Source organism: Ambystoma mexicanum, chromosome 1p, assembly GCF_040938575.1.
Source record: "Ambystoma mexicanum isolate Mex_15411 chromosome 1p, UKY_AmexF1_1, whole genome shotgun sequence".
NCBI classification, from domain to species: Eukaryota; Metazoa; Chordata; class Amphibia; order Caudata; family Ambystomatidae; genus Ambystoma; species Ambystoma mexicanum.
The window spans coordinates 1,119,789,758-1,119,814,808 of record NC_090921.1 but is presented as its reverse complement, the minus strand read 5'-3'; the positions used below and the strand labels follow the sequence as shown (position 1 = coordinate 1,119,814,808).

Genomic DNA, 25,051 nt, shown 5'->3' with positions numbered 1-25,051 from the left:
TAGGCCACGTACCTGGTTGACACCAATCCCACCCTGTGACTCGTTCTTCCACCCGCTCCGCTAGAGGGGGTATCGGACGAGCGGCCATCTTGTCTGGCGCAGCAGCCATTTTGTCGAACTGCGTGCCACATGCTAAAGTCGTGGTGCCTGGCTCATCGGACCCGGCCCAGTCCAAGACGCTTGGTGTTGGAACATAAGGCCCATCCCGCACCTCAGGCCTAGAACTGGAAGGTGTATTGCCCTCGGCTGAACTGTCGGTAGTGCTGCATGAAGGCGCCCCTCGGACATGCCGTTAGTAGGGCTTTGCCCCTTGGGAATAAACCCAGTAAAAGAACCTTGCCGTCCCTCAGCCCTAGCAGGATCTGGAGACTCGTCGGCCGAAAGGCCGGTAGCTGGACTAGCCTTGGTATGTGTGCTGGTATGAGAACCCGAGAGGTTCCTCCCGGCCGGGCGCTTCCTTGGAAAGGGGTTGCCCTTGCGGGGTGCAATGGTAAATAGAGACCTTGCCTTTGGCCTCGAGCAGAATTTGACGAAGTCCTTCAGGTCGTCTGAAGGGGACTTCTGGAAGAGCTCCCTCCACACCACCTAGCTAGCCTGTTCTTCAGTGCACGTGGAGTCAGCGCGTTGCACACGGAACAACCTTCCCAGCTGTGGTCGGGGACAAGACAGTGGAGGCAAAGGGCGTGGGGAAGACACCCTTGCAGGCTGGACACCTGCTGAAGTCGACATGCGCCGGGGCGGAGCGTGTAGTCGGAGGACCAAGTACCTATTGAAAATAAAATGACAAAGATAGAATATCCAGGGAAGAGGGCGTATTACATGGCAGAAGCCAAACCCAGGAGTGCTGGTGAATTCGGCCTGTTCCCGTCGACGCGGAAAAGTGGAATGAGGAGTGGCGCCGCTGGGCGGAGACAGGAGAGTGCATGCTCCCAGTGCTGCATTCCTCTTAATTTAAAGGGGAAGATTTTTCTGGTGAAAAAGGATCCGTTTCCCCTCCCTCGCAAGGGACGCCCATACAGTATGGAGGAAAGGGAAGTAAGAGTATGATGGGTATCCTGAAAATCCAACAGGTTTTTGGCCCTCAAGGACTGGAGTTGGACAACCCTGCTCCAACCTCTTCTCCTGAGGTACTTCAACAGCCCCTTATGATCAATGGCCCAACAGAGGTTTGATTAGTTATTTGCAGGGGCAGAATGTCAATTATTTTGCTTATCCAAACGACCCGACGGGAAGGGGGGAGCCCTTTGCTGGTTCTCTGCTTCTTGTGGAGTTGAAATGGGGATTTTGTCTTGCACGCAAGAAAAAATGCTGCGAAAGCCCTGCCTCTGTTCGAAGGAAGAACATGTGTGGGCCGGTTTACACAAAATCTGCTACAGATGTGCCTAACTCAGCATCCTTTCCTTATTCAACATAGTCACTGACGAGTGACTTCCAGGCCATTGAAAGTCAGCGCTCAAACCTTTTCTTGTGACTCATGAATCGTTTTTGTGATTTGAGCCAAGCACCTTATCTGATGTCTAGGCCTAAAGAGAGACCCCTTGCCGCTGTGTCAACAACCCCTGCCATTCACTAGCATTACCATGGCTAGCATTTTGGCATCTTAAATGCCTGCCAGGAAAGCATTCCTCATGTGGTCCAAGAGCTCCGATGCAAAGTCAGCGATATGCCTTCTGAGGAAGAGATTGCACCTGAGCCAATCGGACACATGCATGCAGAGCCCTGTTGCTGTAAACATTTTTGCTGATTAAATCCCCAAGACTTTTCTTTCCCCAAAAGGGGTGAATATTGATTCAGACAGGCTGTGATCTACCATGTGAAAAAGTGGCAACACCACAGCAGACTAAGCAGGCAGGTGGGAGATAACGGGAATCTACATGTCAAGTTTAGAATGGTTTCAAACAAGAAAAATTATGCTTGTTGTTGCCACATTAAGAGCTGTCTCCATGCAAGCCCTTGTTGTGTTCTCCATTCAAAACTATGGACAGAACCATAACTGTATCTGAGCCGTTGTGGGACTAGGTTGTCTAGGTTCATTAACTCTAGGACACCTTAATGGAAGGACCACAAAGAAGTCTGATAGTCTTAGTCCTTACCCTCGTCATCCATAGGAGAATCCAGTGAACCCCCCCCACCCCCGCCGCCCACCAACATAACTAGGTGGAGGACACAGCTTGTCAGAGTTAGGGGCAAGACCGAAGGCTGTGGCAGAGCTGTAGGGTCTAAAGTAGGCAGTAATAAAAAGGTGCAATAAACAGGAGCATGTTGTCAGGACCTTACCAATCCTGTGGTAGCATCATAGGAATGCCAAACAGAACTCAATTTTTTTTAAAAACCATCTCGTATCATGTGCAGTTGAATCTCATTTGAACTTGTGCAGCATAGATTACTCCAGTCGTGACGTGCAAACACGAAAAGTGGAAATGGGCTCAGATTACAAGGCCTGCTTCTGCATATATGGATGGATTGGGGACAGGAAACTACAGCACAGTAAGGCAGAGAAAGTAAGCACACAACATTAGCCTGTGGGGCTAACCAAATACCCATGTCCGTTTGCCTTGGGAAGTCAAAGTTGTACCCTTTATTTACTTCAAGGTTCCAGAGTCAGCTCTACCATGGTGAAATGGCCTTAAGGAGGAATGGAGTCCATGGAGGCTTCTCTTGCTTAGATCAACAGGAAGTCTTCTGCAATACCAGAGGCACCTCGAAAGAAGGAGCTATAGTCAGAGGCTGAAGGCACTGTTAACTTTGTACAATGAGTATCTGCTGGCCGATCTGCCATTGCCCACCTTATGTGAAAAGAGCACTTAGGAACTAAGTGCTACTGGGTTTGCTTGAGTTTTTCAAGAGCAGCTGGAGAAGATGGGTGAATCAGCAAAACTCACTTTAGGGGAATGAGCATGTATAACAGTACACAGGCATGGCCACTTGGGATGGTGAAGGTTCTGCACTACTAGCTGGCTGAGAAGGCCTTCAGCGAATTGAGGAGGCAGTTTGGAAAGAATCGATGCATGGACTATGTGGCAAGGCTAGATCCATCAAACATCTCAGCTCAAGGGCTGGAAGTGCACTGGACAAAATCTCTGGAGGACACCCGGCAGTAGGGCATGATGGACCCTCGGTGTTAGTGCCAGGAACTGGTACAATGCAATAAACGAGAGGGCTCAAGGAATGGCTCCCGGTCTGGCAAATGGCCGGATTTGACACTGTGGAAAAAGATATTTTAAGACCCTGAAGAAACTGCAAGTGTGATTCTGAAACAGTAAAGGCCTTCGGACATGAAGCACAGAGCTTTAACCCCTACCCTTAGCAATTGGCAGCAGTGCGCAAAAGAATGCCCAAGAGCAGAGCAATAAATGTGAGCGGATCCAAACATAAGCTAAAAGAGCCATGTAGCTGCTGCCAGATGTTCTTGTCCCACCGAAGGAGAGAACATGACTGCAGGCTGGGTCTGATGGCATGAGCATGGGACAATCCAAGACTTACAGATATGCAAGTGCACCAGCAGGTTCCTATACAGTTACTCAGTTTCTGCTGTGCATCACACTCATGTCCCTGAATGACATAATTCCCATAAGAGAAAAAGAAACTGATGCAGGAGTTACAGGAAGGCATTAATTTCAGGAGGATTCCCCTAGTTTTGTTTTACTTTTCCATCAACCTAGACTCCTAGATGCTCCTCTTTCTGTAATAATTTTTCACTAGTCTAACAGATTGTCTAAATAATATCAGAATCAAAGCGGGACACCTTACCGTCGCTCAAATACTTAGACCGACAATTCTGAGGCCCCCATCGATGAGAGATCCAGTCCCGATAAGCGATCACTTCCTGTGTAACTCTGATTATCCTTCCCAATATGCTGAAATGAACCGAAGAAAATCAGTGACAGTTTCAAGCAAAGAAAATGGACACTAGCTAGCATTTGCTTAGTTATTTTTGAAACTTTACCTTTCTGCTTCATTGTTTGGATAGTATTTGGCGATAGGCGATACAGCATGGCCAAGAACGACATATGCATAATCAAATGCCTGCTTCACTTGCATTGCACCATAGGAGCTCCTACCAACATCATTTCCTTGAATATAAAAAAAACAAATTAAAGATTCAGATTAAAAATCTTAGGGACCAATACTTCTTTAAAACAGTGTGAGGAGTGACTTTAGCACTGGCTAGATTATCCCATGTATTTAATTTTTAAATACAAAATGTCTTCATGTCAAAATTTACCACCATCACATGTTTGTTTAGATACACCAGAGCAGAACATATGAGGCCTTTTTGAAGGCCCCTTGCAACAGACAGTTATCGCACAGTAAACTGCATTTTGGACAAGGAATTCTAGGATCTGAAGCTCTAAACTAAATTCAGAACTACTGCCCCAATTAGATGCTTAACAGGAGGAAGCCTAGTCAGGTGACCAGGAATTGGTAGTACACAAAATAAAAGACTTCTTAAGAATACTATGCAATTCTTGTATCACAGTTACAATTGTGATATAAAATTAGAAAAACGTCTAGAAAACAAGGAAAGTACACGTCAGAAACATCTTAGAATCTGTTGAGAATGAGGTCACATTGTTTTTTTTCATGTTTTTGCATCTGTGAAATCTATAAGAGCCTGCGACAGTACCAACTTTTTTTGTAAACCAGGAGGACTGGATGAGAGTTACAGCCTTTCTTGGTTGGTGGAATTCCATTCACCCAGCTGTGAACATTTGTGCTAAAATGGCAGCATTGCCAAATGATCCACCAAACAATGTTCCACAAACCATGAATAACTATGGCGTATTTCCAGCTTTTTTGTGCAAGGTATGACAAGACCCAAATTACAGCCGTTGGAGCAATAAAGTCAAGAAGCATTAGAAAGAATGACCATCTAATGTGATTAGGCAAAAAGGGCCATTAAGAAGGATTTGAAATATTGACAGGAGGCAAGAGCCCAGTAATGAGAGCAAGAAGAGTATTCGCCATGTTGAGGTCATGGAGGTTTAAAAAAAACTGTTATGTGATTTTTCTATTACCAATTTGCTGGGAACAAGCCAAATTGACCTAACATAATAAAGACCACCAGCCTGTATCCATACTGGTATCACGTAGAATTTTTCAGTTATTGCACATCTGTTAGCTTATTGTATTTCTCTGGTATCTGGCCAAACCCTCTTCAATAAAAATCCAACTCTGAGGCACATTCTGACCATCCATTTAAATCTCCACACATACATCTCCCGGTGGTCAGTTAAAATCTCGAATGACAAAAAGCCCGAAAAAAAAAAAAAAAAAAAAAAAAAAAAAATCGAATTTTTTATTTATTTATTTATATATGTTTTTGGGGTCAGGCAAGTAAAAAAAAGGGGTAAAATAAAAAGAAAATGAAAAAAAGGGGGGTTGGGGAGAACCCCCCCATTTTGAAAAAAAACGCATTGAAAAAAAAAATTCGATATTTTTTTTTTCGGCCTTTTGTTTGAGATTTTTGTTTGAGATTTTTTGATTCGGTATTATCACTATGAACCACATCTCCCATCATTATCCAACCAAACACTCCCACTGACACATTCTAACACTTAATCTGCTGCGCCCACCCACAGTTAATACCCAAATCTCCATCCACACCCAAGCACGCACATAACTAGCCTCCAATCACTCCACAGGGACAAGGTACTACACACATGAAATCCCACATGTGTGCATAACCCCCCAATCCCCTTTTCGTTCAATGCTCAAATCCCCAAACAGCACAACTTCCCATCCATAAACACATACACTGGTCCAGCTTCCCTCCACACTACGAACTTTACCACATGCACATGGTGCGACAGGAAATAGAAAGGAGGGGAAAGATGGAAAAGACATGGTCTAGTAGATCAGTATCAATTTCCACAAGCAACACCAGATTGTAATTCCAGTTCCTCATTTGACCAAAACTGCATCAGCTCATGTGCCAAAGCTCCGCTTTCTGTATTTGCAAAATGTAGGTGGGTGTTGAGGCAATTTTTGTACCACCCTCTGTTGAGGACGCAACATCTACTAAATCTTGAGGAGGAGGAGAGTGGAGGAAGGCTAACAGACAAGACAAGAAAGGGAAGCCAAACCTCTTAGTGTAGGTAATGTGGTCAGAGCAACAAAGCTCAACTCTCAGATAGGGTTAGTGGTCGACAGTTTTACAATTATTCCACATACAACTTTAAAAAACATGCTACTCTTATACTAAACGTATATCCTTTAATAATGAAGCAACACACACGGGGCGCTGTTGCGCGGCGACTGAGATGGCAGCTCTTCACTAGAGCTCCCGGAGCACGGCAAATGTAATGGGCGAATATACACTTTTGTATCCAACTATTAGCATGTGCTCATTGGAAAGCATGCCCTGATCGTGTGGGTAGCGCATCAGCCCTACTGCTGTTCAGGCGGCTGGCCCGTGAGATGCAAGGCGAGGTGACTGCGCCTACAACAGTGTGGAGAGGCGAGTGAGGCAGCAGCGGAGGAAACGGCTGTGCCCCGGAGCCTTTGCTCTTGCTGGCAGCGTGTGTGCTGCTCCTCGCACACTGGGAAGGACATTGCTGGGGCGACTAACATCCAGACGCGCCTCGCGTCCCTGTGGCAGGAGACAGCGTGCTGCATAGGCAGAGTTATACACTGCAGAACCGAATGCCCATGAATATTGACCTGCGTTGCATTTTCAGGCCTCATCAATTCAGACCCTGTGGCCCGCGAGTACCCTTACATATCCTCCCCAGCGGCGGCCGACAGCGGCGGCCATCTGGTATGGAAAATGCACACATTGTAATCACACCCTGCCTGTCTATTAACTGCATGTACTACTCCCAGTGTACATTAACAGCCCAGATACCCTCCAAGACGCAGGTTTGCGGGCCTCTGCTCCTCCCCCGAAGCAAGCAGTGTTCACCGGGCCACTACAGAACGCATTCTAGGGACGCTCCAGCTTTTACTTAACATTTGCCCCGGCAACATACTTTGGGGACTTCATAACACAGGGATACCCTGTGTCCATGGTCCAGTACAGCTCAGCATAGAGGAGGTCGCAACCTGCTTCCTAACTACTAGTGGGTGCATCTCACACTAATCAGATACCCATATGTGACCACACTGCCCGCCCGGGCGTGTGAATGCCTGCCCCAGCAGCCTCCCTGGGACTTTAAGAGACCACTGTCACTGCTGGGCTGCGCATTGTGTGTCATTCCGCGTGTGCATACTGGTGTACTGTTCACCAATTCATTATGGCTAGAGATCATTGTTTATTGCTGAGATGACTAAAGGGGGTATCAAAAAACAATGCACTATGAACCTCTATGCCAAAACTACACCAAAAGCTCTGGAGGCTGTTCAGGTGGGTGGGACGGTGGACCCTATGACTGCTCCTGCAGAGCTCACCGAAACCAAACAGATGATGGCATGCATGCAGGAAGGGTTTTCGGCAGTACATAGCAAGCTGGATGACATAACCAGCACCCTTGGAAAAAACGGACCAGCAATTGACTGAAGCAAAGACCAGAGTGGGCATGGTGGAGGATGAAGTAATTACTCTCAAGGAGGAAGATGCAATGCTCACCAAACAGGTACACACGATAGCAAAGAAGAATGAGCTAGAATCGCTGTCCCACCAATATCCGCATCATAGGAGTTACTGAAAGCAATACAGAAAGTTCACTGGAGTTCTTTATAGAAGACACCCTTCTTCCACTGCTGGGTTGCCCTACACTCGCTGCAGTACGCCATTGAGCATGTCCATAGATTCTTGGCACCCAAACCTGGAGCAACATGCAGCCAATAATCATCGCTCCCATCCTCAACTACCGAGACCGCAATGCCATTCTTGGAGCGGCCCGTGAGCAAGAGGGCCCTCATGTTGGCGTCCAACAGGGAGTTCGGAAAGTTTTCCTAAAGTCCTACTGGCAGTAAACTATCCCAGTGGTTTGTAGATCCCCAATTCATAGCATCAGTCTGTACTAGCTCAGGACATTGGTAGTGTGGCAGAGCAGTCAGGCTTATTTTAAGAGGGAGATGTGAGCTGTAAGTCAATACACTGAATCTTAGACACAGCAAAGAAGCACTTGCACTTATAATTATATTAAAAGCATATATTATATTTACACCAGAATCACTTTAAATATTTCAGAGGTTTATCCAAGAACACTTAGGATTACTTGATAATACACTTCAAGGGGCACTTTCACATTTGTTCGCGATTACATTTGTATCAACGTTAGAAAGGGAAAAGACAAGGTTATCGTATTATCGGTATTGCACACTCATGCGGTTTTCAGGGATTTATACGGTAATACGTTCATTCTGCAAACGCATATAGTAAAATCACTTAAAGGGAGGGAAATGGTTAGTGCAACATAAGCTTAGTCCAAGGTTCTAGAGACTGTTTTGTCACCTAGTAAGTCCTTTAATTCCAAACAACCCTAGCTAAAGGCAGTTCAGAGAGGGCTTGAAGTCTTGACAAGCAGCGAACTACAAAGAGTTCCTGTGGATTTCTTCCAGTGTTTAGTGTTATTGAAGCAGCAAGTTGACTACTAACAAACAAGACCTTAAAACGGACACGAGAAGAGGACACAAACAGTGGTTTGATTGTGAGGTAAGAGAGGACACCTCTACTTGCACTCCAACGCTCTGGAGCGACTTTTTAGAATCAGGTAAGCAATACATTTTCCCCCACAGTACCTTAGGTTGGATTTTCGTGCTGGTTGCTCTGCGATGTTGAAGCTCTGGACCGGACCTCTCGATTCCTTGGTCTGGTGACTGAAGGCAGAACAATGGACGGGATCTCAGCAGCAGCCTGAATGGAGGACCTGCACGACTCAGCAACTTCTTGGTTCACAATGCAGTTCTGGCGCCTTTTCTCCAGCACCAACAAAGGACACGGATCGCCCAGTCAATCTTCGCTTTCTGCAGTCCTACACTCTGGCGAGGGGGTCTGGGCGAGTTGGATCAGATCTCTTGAGTGTCCTTACGGGTTCAACAAAGTTCTGGACGGATTTGGCCTTTCCGCAACGATGCATTCGGAATGGGCAGCAGGTCTTCTGGAATTGTTGTTCCGCAGCTCTGGAAACTCCTAGGACCTCAGGAGATGGCTTGTTTCAAAGTTAGTCTTGTGATTGGTTCTTTCCACCAACAAAAGGAAGGAGGAGTCCTCATCAGAGCTCCTCTATCACATAGAAAATGGGGTCAGGACAGAAGTGGTTGCTTCACAGTGTTGCAAAGTGTCTGCCGGCGTCTCTGGTCGTCTTCTTCGGATACTTCAGCTTCCAGTGGTCTACTTGCTTTTCACTCCAGAAGCCCCACCTTTTATACAGTTCCAGCACACAATCCTCTGCAATCTTTCTCAGCATTTTACAGAAAGGGGCGTTTGCAACCCCCCCCGTGGAGGTGTGGTTGTGTAGAGTGACAGGCATATGCAGAGGGGCGAGATTGTTAAGTGGAGTTGTTTAATGGCATCGCTATTTAGAAGCGACGCATGCTAATGTTCACAATCCTGTCTAGATGTGGTGCAAGCTGACATTCACATGTTAATCTTCACAATTATGTCTAATTGTGATGCTGGCTCATATAGGCAATTTTATCTGTAATAGCTAGCACAGAGTATATTCTACCTAGTTGTGAGATATTACTCACCAATAGTTAACTTGATGTGAGATCTGGCACAGTTAGTCTACCTGGCACAATCGGGCTAAATGCAAAAATGCTGCTACATGGCACAATTAGGCTTTCTGGCACAATCATTCTAAGTGTGAAATGCTGCTATCTGGCGCAATCAGGCTAAATGTTATGTTTAGGATATTTATACCGCACACTCACCATTGTGTGGTCCCTTGCCGCACTGGTGGGTCTGAAAGTTAAAAGGGTAGGAAAGTTAAAAGGGTAGGATCGGTTAGTAGGGTGTAGCGAGATAAAGGTAGAACAAGATTTGAGGTGTTCTGTTGGCAGGTTCAGTTTGGTTAGCACTGTTCGCTGAGCATGGGTGCAGTTTCCGGATCTGTGGGCTCTCATGTGCTGTTGTGCGGTACTATGTGGTTTGTTTTGTTGTTGCAGGGAAGTGCTTGCAGGTTTGCAGTGCAGGAGAGTTTAGCGTTTGAGAAGGTGTGTGCCAAGAGTTGAGGTGTTAGTGGTGGGGTTCTCTCTTTCTCTCTTGTGTTTCTTTCGAAGGTCTTGCTGTCTGTCGGAGCATTCCACTGCGGTTCATTCACCCGGTTCTGCTTGAGGCGGCAGCCTATAGCCGAGGCGGTCTAGTGCTCTGTAGGAGGGACAGGAGGTCAAGGCCTCCCCCACCCTGAGTTGAGATTGCTAAGGTCATCAGTTTTTTTCTTTGGTCGTAAGTGTTCTGTCTAGCATTGTCTACCTTTGTTCCTACGGGGTGGTCCTCTCCCTATGGGTTCTGAGCGCTCCCACTCCTCTCGGGTGTTGGGCAGTGTTTACTGCTCCTTCGTCTCTAGCAATGGTCCCTGTTCCTTGGGTTTAGCCTAGAGAAGGGGCTTGGCTTGGAGGTGCCAGATTCATTCTGGCTCTGTGGCGAAGAGGCGGGTTTTGAGTAGTTTCCTGAATTTTAGGTGGTCCTTTGTATTTTGGATATCTTTTGGGAGGGTGTGCCAAAATCTTTGCTGCCAGGTGAGAGGAGATAGATCCCCCTAGCTTTTTCCTTGTGTAAGGTTTTGGTTCAAGGCAGATGTTGCATGATCCGAGTCTTGTGGTCGGGTGGTAAATCATTTTCTTTTGTACGAATTCTGCTCCTTGGTCGTGGATAGCTGTGTGTGTTATGCACATTGATTTGAACGTGATTTGTTGTTTGACTGGAAGCCAGTGTAACATTTTCTGTGCTGGGGTGATGTGGTCTCTTGGTGATAGTTTGAGGAGGAGCCTGGCCACTGCGTTTTGGATACATTGCAGTTTCTTCAGTAGACGTTCCGGCATTCCGAGGTACAGGCTGTTGGCATGGTCAATTCTTGACATGAGGGCAATGATTGTCAGTGTCTTATGGGTGAAGGACAGGAATGGTAGGATTCTTTTTACCGAGTGTAGGAGGAAAGAATATTTCTCGATTATTGCATTTACTTGTGGTTCTAATGTTAGCAAGTTGTCCATTAAGATTTCCAGGTTTTTTACTATTTTCGATGGTGTGGGTGCTGTTCCTAGTTCTGTGGGCCATGGGACATGAGTGTTATTTCCAGGTTTTTCGATATAATCATTTCTGTCTTGCCTGCTTTGAGTTTTAGGCTGTTTGTGTTCATCCAGTCGTAGAGTTCTGAGACATTCTCCGAGTGTTGTGGTCTCTTCTTGTGTATCTTCAATTTTATAGAGGTGTGTGTCATCTGCGTAGTTGTAGAACATAAGGTTGTGTTTTTTGATGATCTTGATTAGCGGAGCTAGGTAGATTTTGAAGAACAGTGGGGATAGGGATGATCCTTGTGGTACTCAGTCGGTGTCCCGTGGAGCCGATTTGAAGGGTTTTATCCAGACAGTTTCCGTTCTATTGGCTAGGAATTATTTTATCCAGAGTTGGGCTAAATCCGTTATTCCTATTCCTTGTAATCTCTTGATGAGGATGTCATTGTTGACTGCGTCGAAAGATGCAGAGAGGTAAAGTAGAATTAGGGCAGAGTTTGTGCCGGAGTCAGTGTTTGTCTTTAGGTCATCCCAGATAAATAGGAGTGCCATTTCTGTTCCCCTCGTGGGTCTAAAGCAGACTTGCATCTGGTCCAGCAACTGGTGTTTTTCTACGTGTTCTTGTGTTAGTTTGTAGACTTAGGTTTCTAGTAGTTTTGCTAGGTAGGGAATGTTTGAAATCAGTCTGTAGTTGGAGGTCTTCCATGTCCCCTCCAGTGTCCTTGAGGAGTGGTTTGATGTGCGCCAATTTGAACGATCGCTGTACTTTCCCTGTTGTGACAGGTTAAAAAGGTTTGTGTAGTGTTCCAGTGGTGCGACCTATGGGAGGATGAATTTGTGAAGGTCTGAGGGCCAGAGGTCCATGGGGGAAATCCCGCTTTATTGCTATGTAATACCAGCTTGACGAATGCCTCTACTGGTATTTGTGGGAAGCTTTGGAGTTTATACTGTGGTTCCTTGTTTGGCAGGATTGGTTGTGTGTTTGGGTTGACCAGTTTGCTTTGTATAATTTGATGGATGTCCCTGATCTCTGACGTGGTCTGCTAGGTCGCTGCAGTTTCTGGGAAGGTACTGGGTGTTGCACCCCGGTGAGTTCCTCATGTCATTTATGTTAAACAGTTCTTTTTGGATGCTGGTGATTCTGCTGTCCTAGTGTTTCTTTTTGGGTTTTTAAATTTCTTTTTTTTTGACGATCAGATCTGTGGAATTGTGCTCTCTTGGTTTGATCGGTATACTTTCCTCCATTCCAGTTTGAGTTTCTAGTTCTTTTTCATGGTGCTGAGCATTGGGGTAAACCATTTTGCCATTGCTCCCTTTCGTGACGGGGTGAAAAGTTTTCATGGGGAGATCCCGTCAATTGTTTCAGCGATCCATTTGTGAAGTAGCTCTTTTTTCCATCAAGGTCGGCTTCGTCCAGGTTAGTCGTAGTTGGTTTTGTGAGTTCAAGTTGTTCTATTAAGTTGCTTGCTTTGACAGCTTTCCTATTTCTTTTTGTGATAGTGGGAGTTTATCAGGCTGCTTTAGTTGGGAGCATGATCACTAACGGGATGATGAGGTGGTCATTCCAGAGTATCTGTACTGGTGTTGCGGTGGCAATAATATTTTTTGGGCGAAGATTGAGTCAAGTGCGTGTCCCGCTGAGTGTGTTACTCCTTTGACCAAATGTTGTAGTGTCATGGTTTTTATTGTTCGATTAGCGATTTGTGAGTTTGCGTTTTCTTCTTCAAACCAGATATTGAAGTCCCCAAAGATTATCAGATGTTCATGTTGGTGATGGCTTCTATGAACTTGTCGACAAAGGTTACATCGTAGGTCAGTCGTCTGTAAATCAGTATGAATTATGTTTGTTTTTGGGTTTACTTCCAAGTGAAGGACCATGGATTCACAGTTTGATGCTTAGTAGTTTGTCGGTTTATTTTCAGGTGTTTCTTGAAAGCTATTGTAAAACCTCCTTTTTTTTCCTTTTCCATTTAACTGTGTGCACCTGAAGTTGTTGGGTAGGCAGTTGTTTAGTGCAATTTTGTAGTCATCCAACCATGATTCTGTGATGAATAGGAAATCGATGCAGTCGTCACACAGCAGGTCTAATATCTCTGTGGCGTGTTTTGACATTGACCTTGCATTGATTAGGTTGCAGTGGATTTGTTTGGCTTGATTTTGTTTGTCTTTTAATATCGGTTTTGTCTTTTGGTTGTGGCATTGGTTTGCTTCCACGTTGCTCTCAGGGCACGTGTAGTTTTAGATATAGTAGTCAATCAGAAAGAACTTTGTACAGTTGGGCTATGTGACAGAACCGGGCTATCTTGCACAGTACGATCGAAACAAAGTGCTGCTATCTGGCCCAATTGGGTCGACTTGCAAATTAGGCCTGTCTGGCAAAATTAGGCTATCTAGCACAGTCAGGCTCAATGTTTAGTGTTACTATCTTGGCTATCAGTTAAGCTTACACAATTAGGCTATCTGGCACAGTTAGGCCATCTGGTACAATCAGCAATCAGGCTAAATGGTAAAGTCTGCTGTCTGGTACAGTCTGGCTAAATGTGGAATGCTGCTATCTTACGCAGTCAGGCTATCTGGCACAATTGTGTTAAATGTGAGGTGCTGCTATATGGCAAAGATTAGGCTCAGGTAGAATTAGGTTATCTGGCAGCAATTAGGAATTAGGTTAGCTGGCACAATCGGGCTCAATGTGAAATGATGCTACGTGGCACAGTCATGCTAGATGTGGAATGATGCTATCTGGCGCAATCAGGCTAAATGTGAAATGCTGGTATGGAGCAGACTGACTCCATAGTACAGGTAGAATACAAAGAATAGAGTTCCAAAAGACAGCCCACAAGAATGAATGAGTGGAAAAAGGCTCCACTCATTAGGACACTCATTCAGGATTTAAAGAAAAAGGTCCATGAGCTCCATGAAAAAAGGGCTGGTGGTCTCACTAGGAGAGGGGACGAAGAATAACAATGAGAAATCTCCCCAACACAGGGTGCACATCTACGCTGATTGCTGAGTGGCTGTGCAACAGAAGACATTGCTAACGTTGAGGAAACGCCTACACTAGAGGTGCCTGAAGTATTCAATGCTTTATCCCGCTAAGCAGCGCATAGAATGGAACAGCAACACTTTTTTACGTTACCCAGTAAAGCAATGAAATTCATGGATGAGAACTTGCTGATGTCCTTAGCTTTGAATCCTAGATTGGGGTTGACTATGATTTACCTGCTGGCTCTTTCCATTACTTTTGCCTCCTCCACTGCCGCCGCTCGGCATCCCACAAACTCTCTTCCTATGTAAAGTGGGGTCCTCCATGATCAGCGATATGCGAGGTAGAGAGTTTACTGCCCTTCAGATATGCGATAATTTAAGATGTTTGTGTCAATACTAGTGTTTTCATGTGTTTAAGTCCATTAACTGACCTGGGTTTGAACCAGAACACCGGCCTTCCCATATATTGTGCATTAATGGTTGGGTAGGTTTTTAGAGGAATATCATTGTCCCAGTTCGAAGAAGGATGCAGGTGGAGGGTGGGGTTTATAAAACAGCACTTAGCAAGCAATTGGTCTACAATCGGAGGGGCAATGGGCACTGAGAAAAGGCCTGGGGCGGATATGTGGCAGTGGCTGAATGTGAGGGGTGACGATATGACACCATTAGCAAGATGGAAGTGACGTGCCTTAGCTGGCATGTATGTGGCCTGGGGAACCCAATTACGAGGTGGAAATGACTCCTTCATACAGAGAGACACAATGTAAAAATGTTGGACCTGCAAGAGACTACCATATTTGCTAAAGGATGTGTGGGGGTTTGCCAGAAATTGGAGCGGAAACAGATTATATACTGCATATCCCACACAGTCTGGAGGGGGGTGGGGGGTGGTTTACTATTCTTGTACATAAGATGCTCCCATTCCAGCACAAGAAAGCAGATATTGACCCCCTGGGTTGATCAATATTGGTTTACGGGTCCCTGCCGGGAAGAGAAGAGAAATGCTGTTGCTAAATGTCTATGGTCCCAACATTCATGATTTCCAATTTTATACTGAGATAGATAAACTTGCCCAGTACCCGCTGACTCCAGTCCTTTGGGGATGGTGGGGAGTTGGGGGCATTTCAAGACTATTCTTGACTTGCAACTGGATAGATCTTCCCACACCCAAATGCACCAGAGAAGGAATGGTAACCCTTCGACTGGTGGATGCTTGGAGGGCAATGCATGCCTAGGACCATTCCTACTCCTTTTATTCATCAGTTCACAACTCCTTCCCCCACATTGATATGTGGCTAATTTCTGATACATCACTGGGGGGTGGGGGGATGTTAAGGAGACCTTCCTGCTCCCCAGAACTTTGACTGCACTACCCAGACCCCGCAGTAGCTGGTGATTAAAATCACAAGATTTACAAGATGTGGCATTTGCGTCCACTATAGACGGCCACGTGAAGTTGTACGTTGATACTCATGTGGGCTCAGTGCCCTCGACCAGCACACTGGGAAGCCTTCAAGGTGTTCATACATGGGATTTCCATGTCTGCCTAGTTCAGTGTCCTCAAATCAATCAGGTGGGACATAGCGGAATGCGAAGATAAGCTTGGAGAACTAGAACGAGCCACACTTGCACAGATAAGAAGCGATTGATCATTTAATGGCACACGCTAAGCGATAGCTTAAGTTACTTGATGCCCCGATGGTCGCTTGGCGGTATGGAGAGGGTGAACAACTCTGTATGCTGTTGGCCAGTATGTCATGTTGGGAGAGGAGTGGTGGATGCATTCTACTTATTACAGATAATACATGTAACTTGGAACATACACAAGCAGCCATCAATGAGGTGTTCACTAGATTCGACACAGACCTAGACTCAAAGACAGTTGCCCGGCTTCTTAAAAAGCTACCATGCAGTCACAGGAGAATAGGACCCCACTGAATCTCCCCGACTGACATCCGGGTGATTGAAGACCTACCATCAGTGAAAGCTCCAGGTACAGACAGCCTCAGAGCTGAATTTTAGAAACACTAAAAGTCACGGCTGGCACCTCACAGACTTCAGCTGTGGCAGGATGCTCTTAAATCGCAGCTGCTCCCTGACACTATGCAAGAGGCTATAACACTTCTTTAATCAACACAGTTATCAAAATCTTTGCGAAGATAATGGCCACCCCGCTGATGCTATTTATGCCACATATTTACCCAGACCAATCGAGGTTCATCCCGGCAAGGTCCCAGTTATGTTTTCCGAAAGTCCACTGGAGTTACACTTTATAAAACGACCCCAATGGTTTTTAGATCCCCCAACTCTTAGCATCAGTCTGTACTACTCATGGAACCTTGGCAGAGCAGTTAGGCTTAACATAAGGAGAGGATGTGAGCTGTAGTACGTATAATGCACCTAGTTAGTAATGCATTTCAAAGAAACACTAACAATACATTTATATAAAATATATATTTACACAAGAGATGTTTTAAAATACTTAGCACGTTGAACACATAAGAATACTTGTAGATACTTTTCAAAGTCCAGTGCTTAGTTTGTAGGTGCTTGCGGTTACAATTGTTACAGCTTTTGACACTAACTCAGTAAGGACGCACACACAAAATGTCGACAGTCAAAATTTCGAAAAATAAATGTCGAAAAAAATAATGTCGACAAACAATGTCGACAAACAATAATGTCGACATTTTTTCGATATTTTTTCGAAATTTTGTATTTATTGTATGAATAAATAAATATATATAACTAAGATGTGTTGAGTATGAGGGGTGGGGGTGTGGGGGGGGTGGCAGGGGGTCTTGGGTGAGAGGGGGTTGGGGGACCCCCCCCCAATAGTAAATGATACTCTTTTTGGTTTTTTATTTATTGAAAAAATAAATAAATATATAATTAGAATGTGTTGAGTATGAGGGGTGAGAGGGTGGTTGGGGGTGGCAGGGGAGGTGTTGGGTGAGGGGGGGTTGGGGGGACCCCCCCCAATAGTAAATGATACTCTTTTTGGTTATTTATTTATTGAAAAAATAAATAAATATATAATTAGAATGTGGAGTGTGAGAGGGTGGTTGGGGGGGTGTGGGGGGGGTGGCGGGGGGGTGTTGGGTGAGGAGGGGTTGGGGGGGATCCCCCCCAAAAGTAAATGATACTCTTTTTGGTTATTTATTGAAAAAATAAATAAATATATAATTAGAATGTGTTGAGTATGAGGGGTGAGAGGTGGTTGGGGGGGGTGGCAGGGGGTGTTGGGTGAGGTGTTGATAGTTCTAAGTGACATTTTTTTTTCTAAAAAATGACTTTTTACATTATAAGTATAGGATGTCGACATTTTTGTTTGTCGACATTTTTTTTCTCGACATTATGACTATAAACCCACACAAAGATATACGGTAATTGTATTTAGTTAAAACCACATCAGTGATTTTGGATAGAAAACAGTTGGTTAGTCAAACAGTAGCAGAGCTTAAAGTTTTAAAGTCCGATTTGCGACCCTGGCTAAAAGGCAGTTGGGAGAGGGTTTAAAGTCTTTCGCAGCAACAGACCAGCAAAAGTTCGAGGATACGGTCAGTCTCTAGGTAAGGATACTAAGGTGCACCCACTGACAAACTGGCCTGCCACCTTTTTTATAGGCAATACAGACTCTGCATCCTCGCCAAGAATAGAGTCTACCTTCAAGCCTGCATCTCCGCAGCAAGTCTACAAGGAACTGGCTAACCCTACCGCAGCTGCATCCTCTACTACACCGACCCAGGCTCTTTGATCGGCCCTGGCGCTCATTAAACTACTGAAACACAGGACATCCTGCCCTTTCTCTTCTGCAACCCCCCACCGCCCCTGCACCAACATCTCTTGGGCCACCCGCTCGGCCACCCCCACTGCTCCCCTCTTCTCTCCTCCCTCTCCCCCGTCACCCGATGAGGTCACTAGAGAGGTACGGTCTAGGAAAGCCTCTTCCAAACAGGTTGACCCCTGCCCCTCCAAAACCATCAAGGACAATATTGACAATCTCGCTCCAGCCTTGGCCGACCTCTGCAATCTCTTTCGCCATTGCATTTGTCCTCTCTCAAGCACTCTTGTGCCCCCTCTTGGGTGCCCCTCTGCGAGAACTAACACAGACCATTGACCTGTTCTTTGGGAAGGTACCCACTCGAGAGTTCGTAGCCACACTTAGCTCAATTGACTATTTTTTTAATATTTAAGGGACTTAGGTTTATAATGCGCCTATACACAAGTGTTTCAAGGCAAGGGAGGGGGAACAGAGGGAAGACAGACAACGATCCTACTAGGCCAGGTGTCATTCAGATCGCGCATGTGTGTGGGAAGGGGGAAGGGACAGTGCAGTACATGGGATAAATAGAATAAATAACAAGTAAAAGTAAGGCCAGCAGGTGGCAAGTGCTGGTAGTGGGACTGTAGGGATACAGAAAACTGTCCAAGTGCGGGTGTTGCAGGAGGTCAACCTTAGTCACCCTAAGTTTCCTAGTGTCATCCAGACGTGGACTTCTTGCTCACTGTGCTCAGAGAGGCACAGCTCCACCTCAATGATGAGGCCCAACAAGGCTGAAACACGTGTATGGGGTTGCATTTTTGGTACTCTTGTTCAAAAGGGAATTGCCATAGCATTTTGGTGCTGGACTGCCCATGTGGACGAGACAAAGACGGATATGGAAATTGATATTTCCCATCTGTGAAAGGTACAGTGAGCTAAAGTGTGGCTGCAGACTCTCGAGTGAGTACCTTCCCAAAGAACAGGCCAATGGGCTGCGTTTGTTTTCCCAGAGGGTTGCCTATGGGCTACTTTTTGACTCTTCTATTAGAGAAAAAAAAACTCTGCCGACCCATCCATTCTGGCAAACTGTCGCCTGATCTCCATCAACCCTTTCCTGGGAAAAGTCCTGGAGAAGCTGGCCATCAGTCAACTTACCCTCCATACTTAATTTGTTGGTTGTCAAAAGAATGAGCAGGATCTCCCCCACCCAGGACAGCAGAAGGCGGCTAAAGAAAGGACAAGTCATGAGTTGGAGAAAACAGAAGACTGGCACCCTTTTTTTGAACAAAGGTACCCCATGTGTTCCTTACTGCAGCTGCAAATACAGCCTGCGATGTAAGCTTCAAGAAAATAGGTAAAAAAATCATCCACTGACACCAGCCACTCAGGTAGACTTGTCACTAACTAGAAAGTGAGAAAAGGCATACAATGTGTCCTGTAAGGAAGGCATGGTATCAACAGTAAGACGGACAGAAGTGACCACAGTTCAAGGGTGTTTATTGAACTTCAACAATGGTGTGATAAACGCCCATCTAACCTTAAATCTACTGATGGGAACAAGCTACGCCCATCAAATAATAATGCAGTCCTAGTGGAGTCATGTCAAAGTAAAAAGGCCTATAAATAAATCTATTGCCAATCCTCCCACTAAATACAAAATAGTGTTAGGTAGTGTTCATGAAAAAGAAAGAAGTGTTCACAAAATGATATGTCAAGATGTTCAGGCCGTTGGCCTCCCTTCCCCACGTTTTCAGCACAGGAACAAGGCGGATCACCCAAGTAAAGCACACACTCTGGCTTCTTCGGCACAAGGATACAGTTCCATTACCAGTATCAGGGCCTTCTGTACCCAAGTCTCTTTATTTCAAAGTCTCTTGATTCAGAGGTCCCGATATACCAAAACAAAAACAAGTTCCTTTCCTCGGATACATACTCAATTCTTGTGATTCACTCTGGATCCACCTCAGCCGGCTCAGATCACCTTTTCACAATGTTCAGAGAATATTTTTTTCTCGGGTGACTCACGGTTCACCCCAGAAACCCATCAGCCAGGTTCAGGTCCTTTTTCTAACACAATTAGTCGCCCTCAGCTGGGCTTGGATCAATTTCAGTTTGCATTAATCTATCGAAGACTATCGAATGCGAACAGGGTTTAGTATGACCAATTGCACAAATGCTCACGGGTTTAGCATGACCAATTGCAGGACCACTTCGATCTCCAATTTCCCTTCTCACACAGCTGCCAACCTATTGGATAGGTAAAAGACCTTCGAATGAGCACCCGCGTGGCGGCAGACCACTGTCTCTGGTATCCTTCTTGGCTTCCAAAAATTCAGTCACAAGTTCCCATTAGATTTCTTCATACAATGTTGCTGCTTGCAACCTTGGTTCTAACAGGCCGGTCTGGTATCAGTCTCTCCGACTCACCGGCTGTGCTGTGTTTACTGGCACTGCTTTGCTGTAGCTAAGGACAGTATCACAGCAGCAACTGCTCCTCCCGCCCTAGGTTATAGATGCGGGAGAGTGCCGGCTACCTCAGACACACAATGCAGGTATCTTCAGCTTTAGTCCCCGGTCTTAGGTTTCTTATTTTCCAATGTTCACGAAAGTGTCTGAAAAGGTCAAGGTAATTTCCCTCCTTTCAGCCCTCTCTGGTCTCGCCGTCTTTCTCCTTGTATTAAAATGCCATCTTGGAACTGCCACTTCCTTGTGTGCTTTGCCTTGGTCAGAGTGCTTTCGTGCTCCGCCTTTTATTAGTTTGGGGAAGTTTGATGGAAGTCAGGTGTGCGTAATGATCAGAAATTGCCTGACCATGGTGGCACTTGTCAGGTGTATGGCTCTAGTGTTAATCCGTTTTTTGTTCACGGTGAGCTGTCTGTAAGAACGTGTTTGTGTCAGGAAAAGAGGGGTGGGAGGAAGAGAGGGTTCAGTTCCTAAGTATCCTACCTCGCAGGATGGGGAAAAGGTGTTATAGGGAAGCCGCGTCTCACCATCCGGTGTCCCACTCCCATTCCCCGAAGACCTCCCCATCCAGGCGATCCACCCGCACTGGTCCACCCCCAGGAACTGGATCCAAAAGCAATGGCTGTGTCCTGGCCACCTGGATGACAGATCTCCAAGGACTAGCTGGGGAGACACCTTCAGATTTCTCACAGTCCCCTCAGCACTCCACATAAGGTGATGTATGCCGATCTCACAAAAGAAAAGCATAGGTAGGATAAAACATCGCCCCCTATTCTGGTAACGTTAAGTTAGCACAGGAAAATAAAGCGGGGAGCACATGGAGATCCCAGCAACACTGCACAGAAAGTGCGGTGTGCTGCAATAATAGATTGCAGATGGCTTAAAAGTTGGAGGAAAGCATGACTCCAAAAAGAAACAACCAAAAGGGTTGAAAAAGGTTTCCAAAAGGTAAAGTAAAAAAAGACTGGAAAAAGGTTGCCTCTCACTCAGGAGAACTGGTAAAAAGAAAAATCGAGAAGTTCAGCAAAGTGCTGAGAGACTCAAGTGGGGAGAATTAGAGCCAACAAGGAAATTCCACCCAACATGCAGTCCTGAACAGTATCCTGGCCTACAAAGGAAGCCATACGGGGGTGATTCGGCAAGATTTCATTGCACCTTTAACAAAGGCGTTGTGGACTGCTTTCAAGGAAGCCAAGTGAGCAGCTCACTCCCTTCCCTTCCCCTCCCTCAATGAGTACGACTACTGGGGCCTGCACTACGGTCACGAAGTCCTGAGGCAGGATGATTTTGCAGAGGGTGGACATTTGGGACCAGGCAGTTTGGGCCTTCTAGGCTATGTGGTTCTGAAACAACACGATGTAGTAGATGTTGAAGCCTAACTATTTTACTGAATCTGAGAGCTACAGATCAAATTCTAGCTGCATATCATTGAGCCATTGTTGGACTAGTTTTGTGCAGAGACGGATGACTAATTCGGTTTTGGAGGGGATGCAGTAGGCATCCAGGACTGGATGATGGCTTGGTAATCGCAAAGAGGAGCGATTTCCTGTGGGGGGGGGGGAAGAGTGATCCTGGAGGCTGGGAAGGGAGGGTAAGGAGGAGGAAGAGAGAAGAGTCAAGAACAGGAGGAGGTGGTAAAAAAAAAAAAAAAAAAGCCCGGAAGGAGGCTGTAGGGAGAAAAGATGCAGGAGTGGAGAAGAAAAGTGAAGCATGAGCAAGGCAGTCAATAAGTGGCAATTGGGGTTTAATAAGGGAACCACCAATCAGCCCAGTTCCCCCAGTCAGAGGTAGATGTCCCTCTGAGATCCCAGCTAACCCGCCAAAGACCAGTAAGACTTCAGGGACTATACCTGGTGACCCTAACTTTTTTCCAGTGGTCTGCCATATTTGGATAGCAGCAGTGTACAACTCCTGGAACAAGGTCCTACAGAGCAAATTAAGAGGGCACTTACCAGATTTGTGGGAAGAAGTGTTAAGGACTTTTGGAAAATAGACTATCATTCCATGTACAAGGGTAACCCTGGAAGGGTAACCTGGTTTTTGAAACTGGTGAAACCAAAAATTGACCTTTGCTCACTTGTTTCAAACCAAGAAGACTGCACCCTTTTCTTGGCTTGGGTTCATGTTTTAAATAAAGCCACCTGAACTTTCTCAATGTTACTTATTGGGGCTTTGTGACATTATCTAGGAGCTAGGTTGTAACTCCTGTTTATTTTTATTGCAAATCCTGAACTAGATTTTATAATGCACAAACAATTAAGCTACTGTATAAATATTTTCCAAAGTCTCAATCAATGGAATGATCTTTACCTGGTTGTAATGGGTCTTCAATGTAAAGCATGGATGGCCTGTAACCATTTTGCATATTCTTCTGTACTTCATCCTTTGCTATATATGAACCACCATCCTTTATTTGGATGCCTGTTCTCAGGTAATTGAAGTGTTTTCCATACAACTCAAAAAACTCTATCAGCAGAACGCCATAATTGGCATCAGGACTGCAAGCATCATCCCTTGAATGCAACTACAAGTAAAACAAAAACAAAGGATTATTGCATAGTATGGCATTCCACATTTACCCATACAAAATTTATGTTTTCTTATAGAAAGTAATTTTAGTTTTACATTTTTGGTACATTTAGTTAAAACATAGAAAACCACTTTGGGGCCCTGTCCCACACTGAATCGGCCCAGCTTCCGTCTATCCTGAGCACTTCCCTCGGCTCACCCTCCTCCCTGGAGGCTCGCACTTGCACTGCACCCGTTCACCCATGCGCACCAAAGCACCTACTCCATTCCCCCTCCCGTCTGCACTTGCACGTTCTGAACACTCAATGCATAGTAGGTTTGTCCTTCCCCTCCCGCTGTATTTAATATTTAAATACATAAAGAAATGTATTAATAGTTCTATTTGTTTCACATTCCCTTGTCCCCTCCCTGTTGCCCGTTGGGTGCTGTGAAAGACATGCATTACTTAGCGTAAAAGCATTTCTGATGGTTGTATCTGCTTAGATTCACATGCTGTACATACAGTCCGACATCCAGGGGTAACTGGAGTATTGCATCTGGTCTTTCGAGAATCAAAAGGGGGCGTCGACATAGGTGTGCCTGTAACACTGTCCCTAACGTGACTTGTAGTGTACCCAAAATCCTGCACGCGTCGAGGTCCCTCCGAGGAGGAAGGGTGGGCGCATGTGAATCTAAACAAATACAATCATCAGAAATACTTTTACGGTAAGTAATGCATGTCTTCTGATGCTTGTTAATCTGCTTAGAATCACATGCGGTGCATAGAATAGCGGGCAGTACCCGGAATTGGAGGTGGGTTGTGAGAAGGAACAGTAGTGAAAAGATGTCTTAGTACTGCTTGTCCCACCTGAGAATCAGACCTAGAATTAGTTTTGTAAAGGCGTGTACAGAACTCCAGGTTGCCGCTTTGCAAAATCGACTCTAGGGGAACATTTGCAATGAATGCTATGGAAGCTCCCGTGGCTCGAGTAGTGTGCGCTCTAGGCTTGAAGGGCAGTACTCACTTAGCAAGAGAGAAACAGAGTGTGATGCATTTGACAATCCACCTTGAGATAGTAGATTTGGAGACAGTTTCTCCCTCTCTACCCGCCGCCACTGAAACAAAAACTATTTTGTCTTTCTTATTGGTAGAGTTCTTTTCATGTAAAACATGACTGCTCTGCGTACATCCAGTGTGTGCAGGCTTCTTCATCCCATGCTTGAGGGATTTCAATGGACTGGTTCGCATGGATCTTTGAAATGAATTTAGGCGCAAACCTAGGGTGAGTGCGCAGAACCACATTATCTCTGAACTGTAACAAAGGGGTCTAGAACAGAGGTCCTGCAGTTCACTGACTCTCCTTATGGAAGTAAGAGCTATTAAAAAGGCAGTCTTGCAGGTGAGATCTTTGAGACTTGCTTTATGCATGGGCTCGAACGAGACCACATAAGTCTAGCCAACACCACATTTAGGGAGACAGGTTAGAAATGGGAGGGTGAATTCCCGTTACTCCCTCCATGAAAGCCTTAATAACTTATCTTCCACCACAACACCTTCAGTTGTGACTTAGTGTAGGCTGAAAGAGCAGCTAAGTGAACTTTTAGAGAGTTAAAAACCAGGCCCGAGTCTAGTAAATGAGTCAAATACAAAACGATATGGGTAGGAGAGCAGTCAATGGGGTTGATGCTCTTAAAATTGCAGATGACAAAACGCTTCCACTTACTGGAATAGCAATATTGTGTATTAGGTTTCCTTGCCTCTCTATGTCCATACATCTCTGAGGAGCCCAAACTCTATGACCTCAGGAGCCAGGCCACCAAGTTCAGTGTTTGCGGGCATGGATGTAGTGTCTCCCCTTTGTCCCGAGACGTCATGTTGTACGGGCAAGGCAGTTTCATTGTAGGAGATAGGGACATCTCCATCAGATGAGCGAGCCAAGGTTAGCAGGCCCATATGGGGGCCACCAATATCATGGTGACTGGTTCCTGGTGCATCTTGTGCACTATCTTGTTGAGTAGAGGAGTCGGGCAGGGAGTGCGGGCGGTGGTGGGGGTGTAAAATTTCCCTGACCATGTGATCCAGAGTCCGTTTCCCCCTTGGAACGGCTCGGGGGTTATCTGGAGGCGTTATCTGGAGGCATAGTCTTGGCATTGAGCGTTCTCCAGAGTTGCGAACAGGCCTGTCTCTCTGGGAAGCCCCATTCTGCG

General features: G+C 45.6%; 1 protein-coding gene across 2 annotated transcripts in view; it reads right to left on the bottom strand.

Moving 5' to 3' along the window:
* TENT4B (terminal nucleotidyltransferase 4B) overlaps positions 1-25,051 on the bottom strand; it is a 471,403-nt gene that overhangs the window by 146,150 nt on the left and 300,202 nt on the right. For both annotated transcript variants that reach the window (XM_069604766.1, XM_069604767.1), the window contains exons 7-9: positions 22,646-22,859; positions 3,947-4,073; positions 3,751-3,857 (exon numbers count right to left, since the gene is read on the bottom strand). In XM_069604766.1, the coding sequence (XP_069460867.1) occupies positions 3,751-3,857; positions 3,947-4,073; positions 22,646-22,859 (448 nt within the window). The remainder of the gene's footprint in view (positions 1-3,750; positions 3,858-3,946; positions 4,074-22,645; positions 22,860-25,051) is intronic.